The following is a 20371-nucleotide window of genomic DNA, read 5'->3' as shown; positions in this document are numbered from 1 at the left end:
GCGTTGAATTTTCATCGATGTTAAGCCTAACAAAAATTTTTTAAAATAATAATCGTCGCTATTGTATCGTTAAAAATTAGAAAATTAAGCTTCGTTTAAATACTGGCTCCCTTTCATGGTCGAATGAGTGTTGCCAGCTAAAACACGTAAAAATAATATTAAAGTAGCCAAGACATAGCCAAATATTGTAGCACCACATCACTAGCGGACATTTGAAATTTGCCGACTAGGACGGTCGGTTAACCGAGGGGTCGGTTGATCGGGGGTCGGATAATTGAGGTTCTACTGTAGTTAATTTCTAAAAAATTAGACTTTATCAATAATGTAATAATTCATTAATTTATTATATAAAATAAATGCAAGCATTTTACAGCATAAAACATTGTCCTAGGTAGTTTAAAAGGAAACTGTCTCAGTACAATATTGTGCTTTGAATATACAATAACAAAATTATAAATATAATTATTATAAAAAATATATACCTTTTTGGGACTCTTTGGTTCTTCTTTTGGCATTGCTCCAAGTGACTGTGCTCTTCTCTTTGACTGCGCTGTTAAGAGTGGCACTGTATCTGCTGATGCTTCAAACACATCATCATCATCACCATCCTCAGCATCTATATAATTTTTAATGATACTATACTTATTTTTATACATTTATGTTATATTTAATTTTAAATAGATAATTAAAAATATAGGTCTAAATACAATTACAACTTCATAAGGAATTTTTACAACATTTAACAGAATGTGCTCAGCAAACAATAACACACTTTTTTGTTGTGAGATAGTTGCTGAGATAGTTTTAAATAAAACTATCTCAGCAACAAAAAAAGGTGTGTTATAATTGTCTACTTTTTACAATTTCAATTTTTAAGTAGATTTTTAAATCTAAAGATAGAATAATGTGAAAGTATTTGATGTTTTTTGAAAAAAAAAATATCTTCACTAAGACAAGAAAATTGCTATGTTAGCAATTCATTGTTTTTGATATTGAAAACCATTGTGCATACACTTTCAATACACCAATTCACACATCATTGACCAGTTTTTCCAAACTAGCGTGACGCAAACTTCTCATGAAGTACCATAAAATTTCAAAAATAATTTAAAAAAGCTTAATATTTCTCCACTTTTTACTATTATTTGTTAATTTTTTTTATATTAAAAAGTGCAAATCTTTAACATTGCTTTTTGTTTGTATATAAGAACATTTTTGATGCAACTCATTAGCTCAAAAATGTTCAGAAACCACTCAATACATTATATATAACAAATTACTAGAGTATATCTTTGTGTTTTAGTTAGAAGTGATTGTATTCAGTGAATAATTATGAATATTTGTTTTCAACAGCTGGATTTTGCATTGCAAAATATTTACTTATACTTACCAAAAATAACTAACAACTATTATATCTCTAACTTCATTACTATTTAAAAAACTCCACTATACCTTTAAAATGCAGTCTATTTTGCACACTTATCTAACATTTTCGGTCAGATTCACAGACCTTCAGGATTGAACTATCAGATTTCAAATTTGCAAAATGGAAATTCCAAAATGTACGTTCTATAATCTTCTCAATCGTGCATGCTCATTATTATAATTTTAATGTCGCCGCTTTCCATGCCGATGCTACTTTGTTTGATTCACGGAAATTTATATTTTGCCCTTTTTCTTTGCACTTGTAAATGTACCAGGCTTCTGCATACTTTAGATGTCTTCTATTTTTCACTTTTTGTATGATATCTGCCTTGCTTCAATTGATTTTGATCTCTGTTGGATCTGCGATCGCATAATTAGCCAAAGCCGTGAGTGGTTGTTTAAATCTTACATTCTTTTCGTGCTCCTTCAATCTTTCATTTAACAATCTTTTAGTGGCTCTTATATAATATATCTCCTTATTCAGCCTCTTATCATACAACGGTATTCTGTATACACGAAAATGTTAGATAAGTGTGCAAAATAGACTGCATTTTAAAGGTATAGTGGAGAGTTTTTTATAACTAACAACTTTGACTTCAGCTATTTAATTCTATTTAATCAAAATATTTTCAATGGATTCACAATTGCTGTGTAGAGTAACAAAAACACCCAAACAACCTTAAAACACAGCATAAATTTTACTAACTAGAACATTTTTGATCATTTCTAATGGCCTTCCTTGAACAGAATACTATAAACTAGCATACTGGATACACTCCATAATGATGAATTCAATTTAATAAATTAAATTCAAATTTACTTATTGTTTATCATCTATTTTGTTATCAAACAACTATTATTTAATAATAAACTCTGGAAAAACTCTAGAAAAAATAGCCATATACAAAAATATTATTAAGAACACATGTATTAACCATGAGGATGCAGCAAGCTTATCAACAGCATGGAAATTTCTTATACACTGCAAATAGGATAAACCTATACAGTAATTTATTGTTAAATAATCAACAAATCTAGGGTTTATTATTATTGTTTATATTTTTTATGGTATATTATTATGTATTATATATTTTTGAATACTTTATTATTATTATTTATTTATATTATTGCAACTGTATGTCACTGATTCATATTTGAAACACTGTTCAATTTAAATTTTAAAAACTATTCCTTTAATAAAATTGAAGATAGTCTGCCCAAAAAGGACCACCATTTATTATTTCCATGTTCCTGACAATACACATTCTTGGCAACAGACCTTTCCTTTTAGGCTACTTGTTGCGAGAAGTTTAAAAAGTCCTTTTAAAAAACACGAAATATATATCCAATTAAAATTACAAATAATTTCTAAAAAGGAACTGGTGACATTCAGACGTCTTTCTTGCATCCATCATACCTTCATTTGGGGTGATATTGCTTTTATCTACTAAAAAGAAGCGCTGGAATATGTAGATTTAATGGAAGCTGCTCCCTGGTGACGATACATGTAGATTTTCATCTGTAAATTTTTCGTCCGATGGAGATTATTTTTTAATAAAATTGAAGATAGTCTGCCCAAAAATATGTTTGTTCTTGATAATGGCTGCATAGATAGCCAAAAACATTAGAAAATTAAAAATTTTTGCTGGAATAGGTTGGAACTTTTTATTTTTAAGCAATTATTCTTTAAATAAACACTTCTAGACACACTGTAAAATATACAACTCACTTCTAACTCGAAACCAAAACAGTGCTTAGTTCAATATAACTTTACCAACATTTTTGAACTTAGTTCTTCTTCAGGTGAATAAAAAAAAAAACGGGCAGAATCAATGTTATTCAAAATTATTCTTTACTTTCCTCAATACTGAAGGGGCTAGATCTTCTTTCATTAACATGAATCCTGACTGTAGCAGGAAATCATTGGCCCTACTCAAAAAGTCATTGTTTCTGCACAGAACAAACTTCTTGTCTTTGTACCAAAAGTCTTGGATTCAAAATGTTCAAGAACTGAGTGATAATCCTTTTCTAGTTTCCAGATGGAGAAATAGTGTATGGACACTATGCACCAGCTATCTTTGCAAAGATGGATATCTCCAGTTGGGAGCACAAATCCTTCTGCTGGCAATTTTCAACTGCTGCAATGGCAGATGGAATTAACATAAATAGAGCCTTCTTTGGTTTTGGAATGAACTTTGAGCCACAGTGCAGTAAATAATAAATTGTTTCTGGAGCTACTTCACCTGAATAATTGTAGTGTGGCAACATTGACCAGAGATTTGTATTTGTCTCATGTATTCTGTAATAACCAATGGAACTTATTATCCAGCTTAATTTTCATTTGAAACACACTGTTGTAGGTAATGGAACAAACTTTATCAAGCTGTTCATAAAAGATCTTTAGATTGCAGATTTTAACAAAAGCTACATGTACAAAATATACTTTTTGTTCACAATGAGTAATCATTTTTTGCTTGTCTCTGATTAGTCTTGCCAGGAGCTTTCTTTCTATGTAGGGAAGTAGTGATCAATCACACCTCGGAAAGGAATCATACTTTAGCAAAATACACTTGGGGACAATTCCACTCTTTCAACAATGCAAGAGAAACAATAGTTGAGCTCATTGTCTATGCCACTGTTCTCTAGATTTCAGCAACTTAAAGAAATTCTTCTTCAGTTTCCACAAAAACAATAAAATTTAAATAATCATATCCACCAAATACTATTAGAAAAATAAATAATGTACAGAAATAACTGTTGGCATTACATAAAAATAATTTATTATGCAAGTACTGTACTTTCAACAGTATATAACTGTCCTCTTCAAGCAAATCGTTTATAGAAAACATAACATTTAAATTCAACTGAAATAATCCAAATAGGAACTACAGTAGAACCTCGATTATCCGACCCCCGATCAACTGACCCCTCGGTTAACCGACCGTCCTAGTCGGCAAATTTCAAATGTCCGCTAGTGATGTGGTGCTACAATATTTGGCTATGTCTTGGCTACTTTAATATTATTTTTACGTGTTTTAGCTGGCAACACTCATTCGACCATGAAAGGGAGCCAGTATTTAAACGAAGCTTAATTTTCTAATTTTTAACGATACAATAGCGACGATTATTATTTTAAAAAATTTTTGTTAGGCTTAACATTGATGAAAATTCAACGCAAAATAGGTTAATAGCGATATACTAATATACTAATTACATGGGATATAATAATATACTACACTAATAATGGATTTTTTCATACTTTTCGGTTATCCGACCAACCCCAGTCCCCAATTAGAGCAGATAATCGAGGTTCTACTGTAATGTTTTTTCAAATTACTTGTCCCACACATGCATGGGATATAAATTACATATATACAATTTAAAAAATTTATACCATAATTCAAAATACAATGATATATAAAAAAGAAAAACAATAAAATAAAATTGGATTGAAATATAAAGTATATAATTAATACAGAATTAAATGGACAATAAACAAATAATAAATGTGTGGGGGTGCTAGTAACAGAGGTGTTTTATTGAGAACACAATTTACAGTTTTACATGATTTACAGAGAACACATGATCCCTAGCTCTGGTATGTCTAGTGTAAGAGAGTTGCATGGTGACATGTTGAGATATAGATTCCCACAAGAATAATGTTTTTTGATTCCCATAGTATTTCAGAAGGGACATTTGAAACCAAAGTGGTTCAAAGTTACACTCTATTACCTTTTTAGTTAGCTCTGTTGTACATTTGCTACATAAAACATCATCACTATGAGACGACAGAGACAGAGACAACAATAACAAGACAGAGACAACGTATTCTAGCAGTGGCTCCGATATGTAATACAATTATCTCTTGATAGTTCACGCTTTTATTAATAACGTGTTACTTATTAATATTTATTATATATCCATTTATTTGAAATTTGTTTGCGTAATTTTTTCGAATTTCTAATTTGATTTTAGAGAAATAACTGATGATGGATGCTTAATGCGTTTGAAAATGTTCTTATGTTATTAAAGAATTATGCTGGATTTTTGAATGGCTTTTTATTTTATTTTATTGAATTTCGTCTCCAGTAAGCAAGTATACTTTTATTTATTCTAGTAGCTGTTATAGCCATCCCATGCCAGTAGAATATCATCAATATACCTCAAATATAGAGGATGATAATGTATGGTGAGAGAGGATCTACAAGTTTTGAATTCTATGGTTCTCATGACTATCTCTGCCAAAATAGCTCATGGAGGTGAACACATAGAGGCTCATTGCTTTTGTAAGTACATGCATGTTACCATTGAAATAGAAATAATTATTCTCAGTGATTAATAAGAGTGCTTCTCTCAACTCCAGTATCTGTGGTATAGAACAATCATGCTTGATTAGCAAGGTGTTTGCAAGCACAACTGCTTCAAAATGGGGCACAGACAGGTATAAAGAGACCACATCTATTTTGAAAAATTGGTACAAACTTGGAGATACTGCCCCAATGCTATTAATCACTCAACAGTGAGGGTCGGATATATCTGTTCTTTTGGAGGTATCGCCAAAAACTAGCCAAAAACTACCATGAAAAAAAAATTCACATAAAAATAAATTATGTAACAATAAAAAAAAAAGACTTTTCTTTACTAGATATAACTGTTTACGAAATCTTTTTCTGAAACAGTAATGAGAAAAAAATGCGTGGAAAAATACCTTAAAAATTTCCCTTATTTATTCTCCACTACTATGGGGTAGCACCATACCTGACTATCCCACTGCTGAAAGGTTAACTATAAGGGACTTTGCTTCAAGTGATAAAGATATGACAAGACTGGAGCTCGGTAGAAGGGCAGCAATTTTTCTAGCAAGTGTTTTTTCTAGGAAAATACATTGGATAGGAACACTTATTGACTAAGAGATGAAGCAGCATTATACTTTACATCAGGTGGATAATGATAATATTTCTAGAACAGTAGAACTCTGTTAAGAAGTTCCCTTATTAGAAGTTTCTATGTAAGAAGTTTAATTCCAAAGTCCCAACATTTTCTTCACAGAAAATGTGTAAATTTGTCTCAAGTAAAATGTTCCTGTTTAAGAAAATTTTTAACTTAAGTAGATGAAAATCGTTATCTGAAACTAGAAAATGGACTCACTTAATAAGTTTTTCAACTGCATATATCAAAAACTTTACACATTTAGTTGCATATGGACAAAAATTAATTATGAAAATTCACAAAATTGTGTGTAAATTCACAGATTTTTTTCGTTTTCTGACACTGTTATTTGGCAATAATGCTTGCAACTAATAGCAAGTTCTGAAAAACACTATCAATACTTGGATAATATTTTAAGTCTTTGATGAATTTTAGTATGATATTTATATATCTGTGATTTTTTGTGAGAATCATAAAATGTATTTTTTTTTTACATTAAAAAAATGGTTGAAGCAGGCTACATTAGACAAATATTTAAATAAATAGTGTATAAAGCCTAATTTACTATAATGTAACATAAATTGTTAAATAAATATAGATTATTGAAAGAACAGCTAGGTCCATATTATTTTCATCTCTGCTTACAAAGTTTTTTAAATTGATCTCTTAAAAATTTCTTAATTGAGTTCTACTGTATAAACTCCTTAAAAATTCAAAAATATAGTATTGAAGACTGTATGAATTATAATATGATATCATCAATATTTTATTTTTATATAAAATCTACATTATTTAAAATTTCACATAGAGTTTTTAATTTTTACTTAATAAAATCTTGAAATATAGTTAAATAAATAAAAAGGAAATATTGCTACCATAAGCATACTGGAATATTATGATTCATATTTGAATATTATAACTAAATCTTGTAATTTATTCTTCTTTATTTTATTAATGCAAAGAATAATAATAAACCATCTCCAGAAATGCTGAAACCTTATCTCTATCTACATTTTATTCTTAAAGCTTCATTAATATTATACTCATCTTAATCTTGATTAAGACTGAGATGAATGTAATAATGTCAATACTAATACCATTTCCATTGAAGAAACCTGAATTTTGTTACCCAGGCAAAATGAATATATGTAGATTTTTTTCTAATAAATACTTTACCTCATTTATTGACTCACTTCCAAAAGTCAGTAAAGAAAAAGAATAATTCTCAGGAAAAAGGTTTAATCTTAATCTTTTTAATGAAAAACTTTTAAGTGAAATAACACTAACCCCATTAATTTTTAAAAAACCCTTTAAATTTTTATTTTATAACAAATATTGAAGTGACAATTATTATTTCCTAATCAAGTAATTATTTCTTAATCACTTACAAAAAAGCAGTAACTCTATTGCAGAAATAACATTAAAACAAAGTCATATAGAGCTAGAAATGTTTTATCTACAACAAAGGATTGGGAAACTTGAAAGAAATCTTTTTTTAATTACAAAATGACTAAAAATTAAAAATGTAAATTACATTATAAATTAATTTTAATACATTTTAAAATTATTTAAAATTTCAAAAATCTTCTTCAAAATACATACCTAATTCTTCCCCCATAGCTTCTGGCTGTGGTGGAGGTATTTGCTCTGGAATAGAACTGATTGTTGGAGGTGCACTATTAGGTGGTGATGGATGTGTAGTAAGAAATGGCACAAGAGAATGCCATGGAAATACTGGAATAGGTCTTGCATCTCCCCAACCTATAAAAATATTTAATAATATTTATATTTTTACAATTTTACAAAAATTCAAAAATATAGTATTGAAGTCTATATGAATATATCATCATCAATATTTTATTTTTATATAAAATCTACATTATTTAAAATTTTACATAGAGAGTTTTTAATTTTTTCTTAATAAAATCTTGAAATATAGTTAAATAAATAAAAAGGAAATATTGCTACCACAAAATTGTGCATTCTAAAATTCTGCATGCTGTTTGAGAAAAGCTCATGCTAGCATTTGATTTCTGGACTGAGACTTTTGTTTGAATGTTTCTTTTAGTGTTTCTGTATTTATTCCAAAAAGTTGTAACCTCTTTTTGTTTAATTTTTGAGTTATCTTCACTAAAATAAATTGTGCATAAAGAAACAATTGTCTTCATTCTTTTTTCTTTGTGACATTTTGACGACAGTGTTAGGTTTGTGAGAGAGGTATCCTTCTACCAGAAGGATACCTCTCCCACAGACAGGACAGTTGTGGAATTAATATGACTAGTCACACCACAACAGAAATCTTAAAATGCAGTAATATTTTTAATTTTTGAGCATTTTTGATCTTTTTTATCAATCTCCTTCAAGATAAAATGGTAATTGATGACAGTTTTTGTTCAAAATGAATATAACAAACATATTTCTGACTAATATATGTGATATTTAAATTAGATTCATCAGAAATACATTTAGGTTCCATTCCTGATGATTGAACAACAGTTTTCATTTCAAATGAAAACTGTTGTTCAATCACCATTTTATCCTAAAGAAAGTCAATAACATTTGAAAATTAAAAACATTATTGCATTTTAAGGTTTCTACATGGTGAGATTATTTAATACAAGTGCAGTATCCAAAGAAGTATGGACTAGTCACTGATGGTGAGGATTAAGCACAAAATTTGAACTATTTCAGCATTTCAGCATTCAAACTGATTTAATCCAGGAGAGAATAGAATGGCTACCATTTCTATCAAAATACAGCACGTATTTGATTCAGACAACAGTTTGCAATTACTAGCTGTTAGTCCTATAGTGTAAGTACCATAATCATACAGAGAACCTTTGAAGACACTCATCAATGGCTGAATAAGTACAAGCCCATTGCTATACAACAAAATTTATCATTGAGATGAAGGTGGACACCATTTATTTTTTCTACTTGATATTTCTTGTCAATGATTTAATAACAATGAGGTCCAAATCAATAACTGGACAACTTTTTGAGATTCCTTTTGTGAGGCCTTCGGAACTGTGTGAGAAAATATACACAACACAAAATATGTAAAAGACTGGACTCAACAATCTAATTACTTGATGACATAGGACAAATACATCTTGAATGTATGACTTAGTATCCTCATTAGATTGTTGACCCCAAAGTCTTAGGTTCAAGATGTGTTTGCCCTATGCTACCAAGTAATTCAAACATGCTTAATCATTTGATGAAAGGAGTAGAGGAGGACTTATTTAATGTTCTTATCACGTAGACATTACTACAATGGTTGCTTTTATTACTACAGTATTTGTCATCAAATTGAGGATAGCAGATAACACAGGGTTAAATGACCCTGAATATTCCATCATTTCCCAAATATATCAGTTTTGAGTCTAGATATGGAAAAATGGCAATGTAGTAACACTTACACAAAAAATAATCCAGAAAGAATTTATGGGAATGCTTGACAAGCAGAGATGAGTCCATCTTTCTTCTATATTGGTGCTGATGTATCTTGTGTCATTCTTCCTTTTTTTAGACCCAAGGTGATCATTACAGCCATGAAAAGACCAGAAATATCTCTTCAAATGGAAATAGACTTATAGAGCCCCTGACAATAACTAATTACACCAATACTGGAATGAGACACTGATATTTGACATACTCCTAATTGCATTCTGATTTGTTTCTAGTGTGGACAGACTAGACATGTTAGACTGTCATAACTGGATACAAACAAACCAGTTAGGAATGTGCAACCATAGACAGGTTTTACTGTATATATATATATATTTATATATGTTGTTTGAATATAACAGTGGAATATGAGAACACTTCAAAACCATAATCCAGTTAAAAGAAAACAAAAAACAAATGTTTTCAATCTTTGTAAAGGCCATTCTCAAGTTCTACTGGTAGAATGGAAAATCAAACAAAATCTATTTAAAAATGTCCGTTGCATAAGAAGTTTGCATGCATAGGAGCATAGTAATATATTGTAAATTAAAACAAAAACAGAAGAAAAATAATATATACAAAAAAAAAATTAACTAACTATAGATAACAAAAAGATCATAAAAAACAATAAATATACTAACACCAAAATGCTTATAAATTCGACACAGTTTATAAATGCATTCAAATACCTTCCAGGCATGCCATATAGGAGTTGTGTTCCTGCTATTGATAGCTGTTCCTCTAGAGCAGTGATTCTCAAACTTTTTGGATCCACCGCCCCCTTTGTTCCATAAAGTTATACCCAACGCCCCTAACCCATTCTCTCTTGTGTGAGAAAAGGATTGGAAATATTCTTAGGAAAACTTTTCTATGAATCTCACACTTTGTGCCCTTACTGTACATTGTTCTCATCATCTGGAAACCATTAAATGCAATGTTTCCTCTTATCAGCCCCAATTTTGCCTTTGGTCACCGTTCAATACCCTGCCTCTATCATAGATCTATTCATCGCGCCAGAAGGGGGCGTTATTGCTTACTTTGAGAAACGCTGAGCTAAAATAAAAGTCAATGTGTTAGAAATATTCAAGTTGTGACCTTCAATAAAAAATAAAAAATATATAAAATGTCAACATTTTATATATATTCCGTCGAATTTTTATATATAGAATTTGTCTGCCGTCGCCCCTCTATATTTCCTTAACGCCCCCCAATTCTCTTTGAGCCTTCTACTGCCCCCCTGAAAGCCTCCAGCGCCCACAAGGGGGCGTTATCGTCCACTTTGAGAAACGCTGCTCTAGAGATAGCATTGTATATCTCAATAATCTCAACATATTTTACATGCAATGGTAATGCATTTCAACATAGAAAGTGAACTCTATCAAAATGAATGTCTATGTCTTCATTTGATTTATAGAAGGCCAAGACTGTAGCTCCTGTTTTTAGTAATTGAGTCCTGGTATTCCCTGGTGTCCCTCGTTCTACCAGTAGAACCTGAGAATGGCCTTTACATAGGTTGAAAATATTTGTTTTTTGTTCTTTTAACTGAATTATGGTTTTGAAGTGTTCTTATATTACATACATACAGTTTAGGATAGTGTTTATGCGGAGTGGAATATGATTTGAATATTTAAATTTGTTAGTATTTTTATTTATAATGAATGCCTTTTAAAGTGTTCTATCATATATTTGAATTAATTAAAACTATCATCATATTGAATGTTGTTTAAAAGTGTTCTATTTTGAACATTCCACATCCAAATCTGTTCTTATGAGTCATGACTTGACGAAGACCTATAAATTAGGTCAAAAAAGTTTGCAAAATTTTGAGTGAAATTATTTTGCTGGATACGAAGATGATGTGTTAAATCTTTGAACTGTTTGTATTTCCTTTTCTATTTCTGTTTATTTCAACCATCTCATTGTTTACTAAAATGGCTTTCTATTGATACCTATGCATGTTTAAATTCTACAGAATAGATATTTAATTATGAGATCTAGCCTTTCAAATGCTTTTGTTTTTCTATTTCCATTTATGGAATGTTCCATATTTTAAATTTTTAAGAATTTTGTTTTAAGAATGGTTCATGGTATTTTTTTTAATCCAAAATAACATTTATTCCATAGCTGATGTTCTTTCTGTGTAAAAAGATGTTTCATCTAGAAAACATTGAAGATAACCATTAAGAGGTCAAAAATGTTTTAATTATTTAAACCATTAGCCAAAGATAAAGGTATGGTATTTATTATATACATATACAGTGGAACCCCGGTTAACGAACGTCCTGGTTAACGACCAAATCGGTTAACGAACTTTTATTTTGCAAAAATTTTGTCTCAGATAACGAACGTAACGGTATTTTGTGTCAAATTTTAGTTGGTGTTAGGCACGCGCAAGTTAAGCATTGCTTTTCTGAGTGTTTGTACTATACTTCTTTTTTCAGTTTTGTGATTTATATATTTAATCAATATGGCATCCAAGAAAGAAAAAAGTCATAGTGGCAATAGAAAACAACAACGCGCTATCGCATTTGAGAAAAATTTTGATTAAAAGAATAAGACAATCAACTTTAGATCAATTTCTTGTTCCTTACGGAAAGAGTTTGTTTGTTTGTTAAGTTATGGCAACGCAACACTTGGCGATCTGCCTAGGGGGAATGCCTTCTGGGAGGTTTTTTAAGGAAAACTGGCCCCTATTTATGCGTTACAGATGTGGAGAAAACCTGGAAAACTCCATGTGGTCAGCCCATCTGAACGAGGTGTGAACCCATGAACGAACTCCCTGTGTTCAAGGTACGAAGACCACTTAGCCATTGGTGGTTTTTTTTTTACCGAAAGAGACTTCGACTCGAAAAATCTTCCGATGAAGTGCTACCCGTTATTTTTTTTTGGAGGGGATTCCCCTTCTAAGCATTAAGTTCGTATATCTCCACTTTTCTGCCACCAACTACAACAAACGAAGGTATGTACAGTGCTATTTTATTAAACAAAGTTTACATGTTTGTTGTTGTAATGATAGATACTATGTTTTCCTACATTTTCATCAAAGAAAATTACTGTATATTACAAATTAAATCACAAAAATTTCGGAGACTAGAACGGATTAATTGCATTTGCATTAATTTCTATGGGAAAAATTGCTTCGGTTAACGAACAATTCAGTTAACGAACGGAGTCGCGGAACGAATTAAGTTTGTTAACCGGGGTTCCACTGTATTTCTTCAGTTTGGAAGTGTTGAAATGTTGATAATACTCGAGTGTTAGATGAAATGAGTGGACCCTTTTTTTTTCTTTGGAAATATTTGCAAGTTGAGAAGACTATGTCATCATGTGACTTTGACCCTACTGCATGTGTGAATTTTGGCATGTCTATTCTATTTGTTTTATAAATGCAGTGTAGCTTAATAACGATCACTTGGCACTATTCATTACTGATTCATTATGATCGTTATTATGCTACATTGCATTTATAAAAAAAATATAAAGATATGGCATAGTTTCAAAACATGGAAGATGCCTATTCTACCCTGCAGTCACTGTCAGACAACCATGATAGTTAAATGTTTATACTGTAATTGTTGCAATAGTGATTAAATGAAAATAACAAAACATGTTCAACAAAGAATTTACATTCAATTTTATCAGAAATTTGGTGATGTACAATCAGAGATAAGTGAGAAAATAAAGAGAACTTAGTAAGGAACTTATGAGTGCTACACAAATTGAAGAGTCGTATCATCATTTCAAAGAAGGCTGAACATCAGTTCAAAGCAACAAAATGTCCTGATAGATCTTCAACCAGCAAAAATCCAGAAACAATTGTAAAGTGCAGTGGTTGGTGATGGAAGATCATAGAGTAACACTCAGAGATTGCAAATGAAGTGGGTATTTAGTATGGTGCAGTGCAAGCAATTGTGACTGACAATCTTGACATGCATTAAGTTGTGACAAAATTTATTCCAAAGCTCCTCAATCACAATCAGAAGGTAAATCATCTGCACATTGCTCATGACATGTTGGAATGTATCAATACTGATCTGGATTTTTTGATTAAGACCATAACTATATATGAGAACTGGGTCAAGGATACAACTCTGAGACAAAAGAACAATCTGTACATTTTTATTTTCTAAACACAAAGTTGAGTTAACATCAAATCCAATATACATGATATTAGAGGGTTTTCAAATATTACAACGCTTTAGGTTCTTGTTACACTCATACATTTCGTCTTTTCATGACAATAACGTCTAATATGCAATTTTTTTTTTTTGCCTGACAATCCTACCACCAGTAGATAATCCGTAACCAACAATTTAATTTTATATACAGAAATGACAAGCAATTGTTACAAATCAGCCCAGTGGAAAACATCAGGGTCTTCATGGTCAAAGAAGACACAACAATTATACAGCAATATGAAAGTCAAAGTGACTGGGTTTTTTTGACTACCAGGACATAGTTCATCATGAGTATACCCCTCAAGGACAAACTGTGACAAATGAGTACTACCTGACTGTTTTGCGTCACCTACAAAATGTTGTTAGNAATTTTGTACCAAAATAATTGCATTTTTTGTCATAGATAACACTTGATAAGATTACATAATTTGTGTAGTTATTATTAGAGCTTACACTAAGAACGTTTTTAATTTTTTATTCTTATTTTAACAAAGTTACAAATGTTATAGCGCCATCTATGGCAAGAATTGTAACTATTTTGGCACTAAAATTTTTATTACACCTAAAAAAATCCTGCTTCTTTCTAAGCATTTCTGTGAAAATCATCTTACTGTAAATAGTTTGTGAGTTATTAATTTTTTAAAATTTCCATGACTTTTGAATCACCCTGTATTTCAATTAATATTTATGTTCAAATTTTGATATTTACAAATTTAATTGGCTCTTTTGGCCAATTGAATTTTAAAAATTCTAATTTACCCAAGGAAGACAATCCATGTGAGGTTAAAAGTACTTGTTTTTATTATTGCTGAAGTGATAACTATTACCAGTAAAGTGCTAATTCATCATCATCATAAAAAAGTTTTAAGATGGAAAAAGTTTTGTTTATTTCACATAAAATTAAACATCGACAAATATAAATTATTATCTTATTATATTATTTATCTTTAACTTTTTAATTTCAGACTTAACCTTATTTTTTAACTTTTGTAACATGTTACCAATATGTATGAAAGACTTATACCATATTTTCACAGAATGACTGGCATGCTGATCTATCTGGGAAGACCATGAAATCAGATATTTCCATATGGTAAATGCCAGCATGCCGGTTTATCCCAGCGGAATATTGGCATTCCTGTTTAAGTGAGATTATACTGTATATCTGTCTGTAGAAGGCATATTAAAAAAATAAACAAGTTTTATTCTAAAACTGAAACTGTCTGCATTACATCAAAAACTACGATTATATGTTTAATTTCTTCATACTGTCTTCTTTCTAATGACATAAAATACTCATGGAATTCCGAAGGTGCTTCTTTTATGTGTATTTTATTGTTATTTGATTCAAAAATGCAAAAATAAACATATTAAATTTAAGAAACACAGAAAATTATCTCAGCTTACATCAATTAACATTGGCTTTGTGTGATATTTGAGAGGAAGATGTTATTTTTAAGGTCCAGGTAGATGATCAGTGTAGCCCACAATGACTAACTACCAACCCGGTGTGGTGAGAAAGTACATTAAGTTATAGCTGTGCCAGCTAATATTAACCCGTGTTACCAGCATGCTGGTCTTCCCCATTTTTATGAAACACGCTGGTCATTCTGCAAAAATACAGTGATATTTAATGCATTATCTAATACTGAATTATAATTATAATATCAAATTATATTTTACTATTACTTGTTTAGTTTTATCAGTTTTAATTAATTTTAATTTATCATCATTCAAAAACTTGTTTGCTCATTTTATACTACTATTATATTTATATACTGTATTTTAATTTTATTTTATATACCATATTTACTTGCATATAAGACAAGGTTTTTATTCATTTATCATAGCTTCAAATTCCTAGGTCGTCCTATATGCACGAGTGAAAGATTCCTTGTGTTTTTGCAAATAATTTTTGTGAACTGTGTATTTGCATTTTTTACCGAATGCTTACCCTCTTGTATTTAAAAACAATTATTTTATCTGGGTCATTTGAATTGTTCTTGTTTATTGTCAGGAGTAAAGATGAATAGCAATAGGAAAAGCAAAGCTTTTGAATTGAATACCAGATTAAAATTTCAAAATCACATGGGAGCACAATATAAGTTTTAATCCATTCCCACATGAAAACAGATGATTATTCAGAAATCAAAATTCAGAGAAACTCATAAGTGTAATCAATGGAAAGTGGATTCAACTGTTAAGAATTGGCAATAAAATGTTTCCGATTGTCCAGCTTTACATTAACAAATTATGTTGTTGATTTTACAAGATTTTTCCTTAAAGTTTAAAATGCCAGTAATTTTTGTGGGACAATGTGTGCATTTATGTTCATTTGATACTATACTTGTGAATAAACGAAATAATATTAGAATTGTATTAATAATATAATTTTCTTTATTTTGATCTTTAAAGCCACACCTTGTCCTATGTGCGAGTAAATACAGTATTTAATTTTTTCTTAATACTACAGCTTAAAGTTTTATTCTAATATCTTTAACAATTTAAAAGCTTTATCATTGGTGTATGATATATCATAAATATTTAAACAAGAAAATGAGCTTAAAGAACAAAATTTTCCCACTGACTTAACATGGGGATGAGATTTATCCCATATCTCCCCATTGTAGGTTGAATTTTAAAATTTGCCCTCTGTCACAACATTCTGTTTTATTACTTCTATTAATAAGAAAAATTTTGTTCAAGTTGGTCAAGTCATTACTTCGCAAAACATGTTTCAACAATTTGTCAAGAATCAACGTTGCTGCCAAGGAAGCTTGCTCGCTACATTTCAATCATCTCACATTTTCACTTTTGTTGTCATAAAACCTAAGAGATCCTCAGTTTGAATGAGCATTTTATACTTAATGTGCAATTAAAAAAGATATTCCATAAGTACACATACATCTACAAACACACCACAATATAAAACATAAAATTTGTTGCTATTTCTATTTAACTGTGTTTTGCTCATTATCATTAAAAATAATTATTATGTCAGATATTTGCATAAAATAAATATGAGTATCAATGTAGAAAATACAAAATCTGATTTTGTTATGAGAAAATTATTATATGGGATTTATTCAAAAAGTTCTAGAAATGTATAAAAAAAATCAAAACGTAAAAATATTAAGATATAAAAATATTTTGATAAATATTAAATAAATTATTATGCTGAGTTTTAATACATTTTCTCCAATAATTTCTCCATTCAGAAAACATTTAGAAAAATTAATTTCTTTCAAACATTACAAAATTTTCTTCAATTCATCTTGAAGAAAACAAATTCCTTTTCTTTTTACCCAAAATTGAAAAAACTTCATAAGTCATTAGAAGGTAGATCAGGAAAATGAATGGTGGCAGAAGATTAGAATTTCCTTGTTTTACTAGTAAATAATTATAATGGCTCTGTGTGGTCTGGAATTGGCATGATGGAGTATCTGCTTTTTCTATTACTATTTCTCAAGTCAACTCAGGTGAATTACTCTCTATTGACACATCTCTGAATTAGCACAAAATGTTAAGATAAACATGCTAATTGATTGCTTAATCTTATGGAATAAATTCATATTCTGTTCTTTTAGACCTTCCATGACATTTTGAAAAAGATTTTAATTTTCTTTTATTTTTTTTTAACATACCATAATTACTATTATAAAAATGCTTGAAACTAAGCATTTGTAAATTAAAACAAATTGTATTTTTGATAGTTTTTATTTTATATTCTTGAAACTTTATTAGCATAATCTTGTATAATGGATCATAGTTTACAGTTACACATTAATACAATTTTTCATTGGTCCCAAAACATTATTTCTTTCAATGGCAAAAATATTTTATTTAAACATCTAGTTCATTATCGAGTTTCATTTATATGTTGTTTTCTTTCTGATGAAGATAATAGATATCACAATATTCTTTTAGAAAATGTACTCAGAATCTGTAGAATAATAAGTGGTGAGTATAAAGATAATACAAGGTCATTAGAATGTACTACAAAATTTGAATGTTTGAATTTTAATACTTTCATTCTACAAAGCATATACTCAAAACTTACATAAAATTCATTGTAAAATTATAAAATTTCAAAACTTAAAATTCATATTTAGTTAGTGTTTGAACATTGAAATATTTAATCAAAAAGCCTAAAGATGGATGTTGAAAATATCCAAAAAACATATGTCTGTTAAATATCAAACTCTCTACAGATTGGAGTTGCTGTATAACATACAGTTCAGAACCCTTGTGTAACTCCAATATAACATGTGCATAGAAATGAACTAACATTTTTGATCTTCCCTTTTTGGATCTTCTTCAGGTCCAGTTTTTCTTGGAAAATTATGAATCCAAAACAAATGTATTAACAAGTTCCAAATATATATATATATATTCTTTTTGTGGAATATTGAACAAATTTTTAAATTTAAAATTATTGTACTGTGCATTCTTCTTGTAGAACATTCACATAATCTATTAAATTCTGATTAAACAAAAAACAAATTGGACAAAGCTTATGCATAGTGATCAAAAGGTTAAATGTAATCACGATCCATCATGTCTCACGTTTGCAAGAAATTATGTTAGGTGGATACTAAAGAAAAAATTTTTATGCCATCAACAAAGATGTTAAAAGCAGATTTCCTGAACACCACCCTCACTGGATGGGTATGACAATATAGTAATATCAAAGCCTAGGAGGTACTAATAACTTTTAAGGCAGATGTTCAAATAAAATCAATCTTCATTTACCTTTGACAAATTAAATTTATCTCCAGAATTTAGTAAGAAATGAGACAATTATATATTTATATTTTTTCTCTCAAACTGCAGCCCACCCTAGAGGTTAAAATCTATTGATAGGGAATATCACTTTTTACTCAAAAAGTCATGAATCTATCAAATTCCTTTGAGACAGGACACAGATGTTGTTATTTTTCATATGTTGGGACATTGTAAGAATGCTTGTAAGTAGAATTTCTGAACATTAAGACAACAGACCCAACTCATTACCGTCTAATAGGGTACTGGAAGACATATATGGTCCATTATAGTCAGATACTCTGTTCAAGTTCAGATAGAAATATTTTATTAATTTGGAAGACCTTATGCATTTCAATCAGTAATGTATACAATCAGTCCATCCTGAATGCTTGCAAAGTAAGTTTAGTTAGTTAAAGAGCATGTGTCCTTCCTTACCCCTCAAGGTTTGTGTTTGGTCACTGTTTACATGTTTTAACAAAATTGATTTAAAAAGTTTGTTTGAATGTAATTTCTACAAAACTTCATTTAGTAATGTTATGTAAAAATCTTCATAGTTATACAGCTATTACTTCTTTTTCAACATGTAAATGTTTTTATGAAACAAATTTTTCTGTAAAAAAAAGTCTTTAAAAATCCAAATTTAAAATCTGTTTTACTTTGATATAATTCTATTAAAAAATTTTAAAGAGTTTTTGTACATTAAACTGAACTTATACAAATATGATATTCTTTTTCGAATCCTTTTTGGAATATGTTAAATAAGCTGTTTGATTTCTGTATGTGTTCTAAGTCTATTTTATCTCACCTAAAGGTAATAATTAATGCACTATTGAAAGTGTTTATATGAGTCTTGTTTGTTATTAAATATTTTTTTCTAATACCAACAAACAATTTGTTTTTGTCTTTTCATTATTGTGTAAAATATTGGTGAGCATAATGTAAAAGCTGGTTTAATTATTAATACTTTTTTCCAACTTTTGGATACTTCTGCATACTTAGTGACTTCCATTTAATAACTTTTTCTGAATTTTCTTGTTAAATACAACATTTAAATATCATCTTTACTATCATGTCTTAAATATATTGAATTCTGTTGGGATATTAATTCAGTCTACGGGTACTAAACAACTCTTTGACCCGTAGACTGAATTAATATCCCACAGTACTTTAAAGAATCCTACTACAAACAACTTGTATTCACTGTATCCACTATTTCATTATTCTATTATTCAATGCTAATTACCTATAATTGAAAGAAAACAGAATTTCATACTTTCATACAGGTAAAGTATGAAAGTTTGAATTACTGTAAATGGCAAAGAATATACAGCAAGGCTGTTATTTGATTTTTTTATTTTTTATTCATTTATAATCTGTATTAAACTTTTAGCAGGATTCAATACTCTAATTACAGTTCTGTATATCAATTTTTCCTAACCTCAGCTAGGTGACTACTTTACTTATGTGGCCAGATATACAGATAGCTCAAAAGATGGCCACACCCTTGATATAAATTATGCATTTACATTAAGAGGAATTAAAATATATTTAAATTTAAATGTTAAAAATCCATACATGTCAAATAAAGATATAAAAAAAAAACCAATCAGCAAGGAAAATATATA

General features: G+C 29.5%; 1 protein-coding gene across 1 annotated transcript in view; it reads right to left on the bottom strand.

Moving 5' to 3' along the window:
* LOC111614510 (protein capicua homolog) overlaps nt 1-8141 on the bottom strand; it is a gene marked incomplete at its 3' end in the record, with an annotated part of 14772 nt that extends 6631 nt beyond the window's left edge. Inside the window, exons 1-2 of the mRNA XM_023355880.1 lie at nt 7957-8141; nt 483-616 (exon numbers count right to left, since the gene is read on the bottom strand). Of these exons, the coding sequence (XP_023211648.1) occupies nt 483-616; nt 7957-7972 (150 nt within the window). The remainder of the gene's footprint in view (nt 1-482; nt 617-7956) is intronic.
* Between the last annotated feature and the right edge of the window lie 12230 nt (nt 8142-20371).

The sequence above is a fragment of the Centruroides sculpturatus genome, unplaced genomic scaffold (genome assembly GCF_000671375.1).
Source record: "Centruroides sculpturatus isolate CEXI.00-Female unplaced genomic scaffold, Cexi_2.0 scaffold1535, whole genome shotgun sequence".
Lineage (NCBI taxonomy): Eukaryota > Metazoa > Arthropoda > Arachnida > Scorpiones > Buthidae > Centruroides > Centruroides sculpturatus.
The sequence above is the reverse complement of the archived record's forward strand: the minus strand, read 5'-3'. Positions and strand labels throughout refer to the sequence as shown.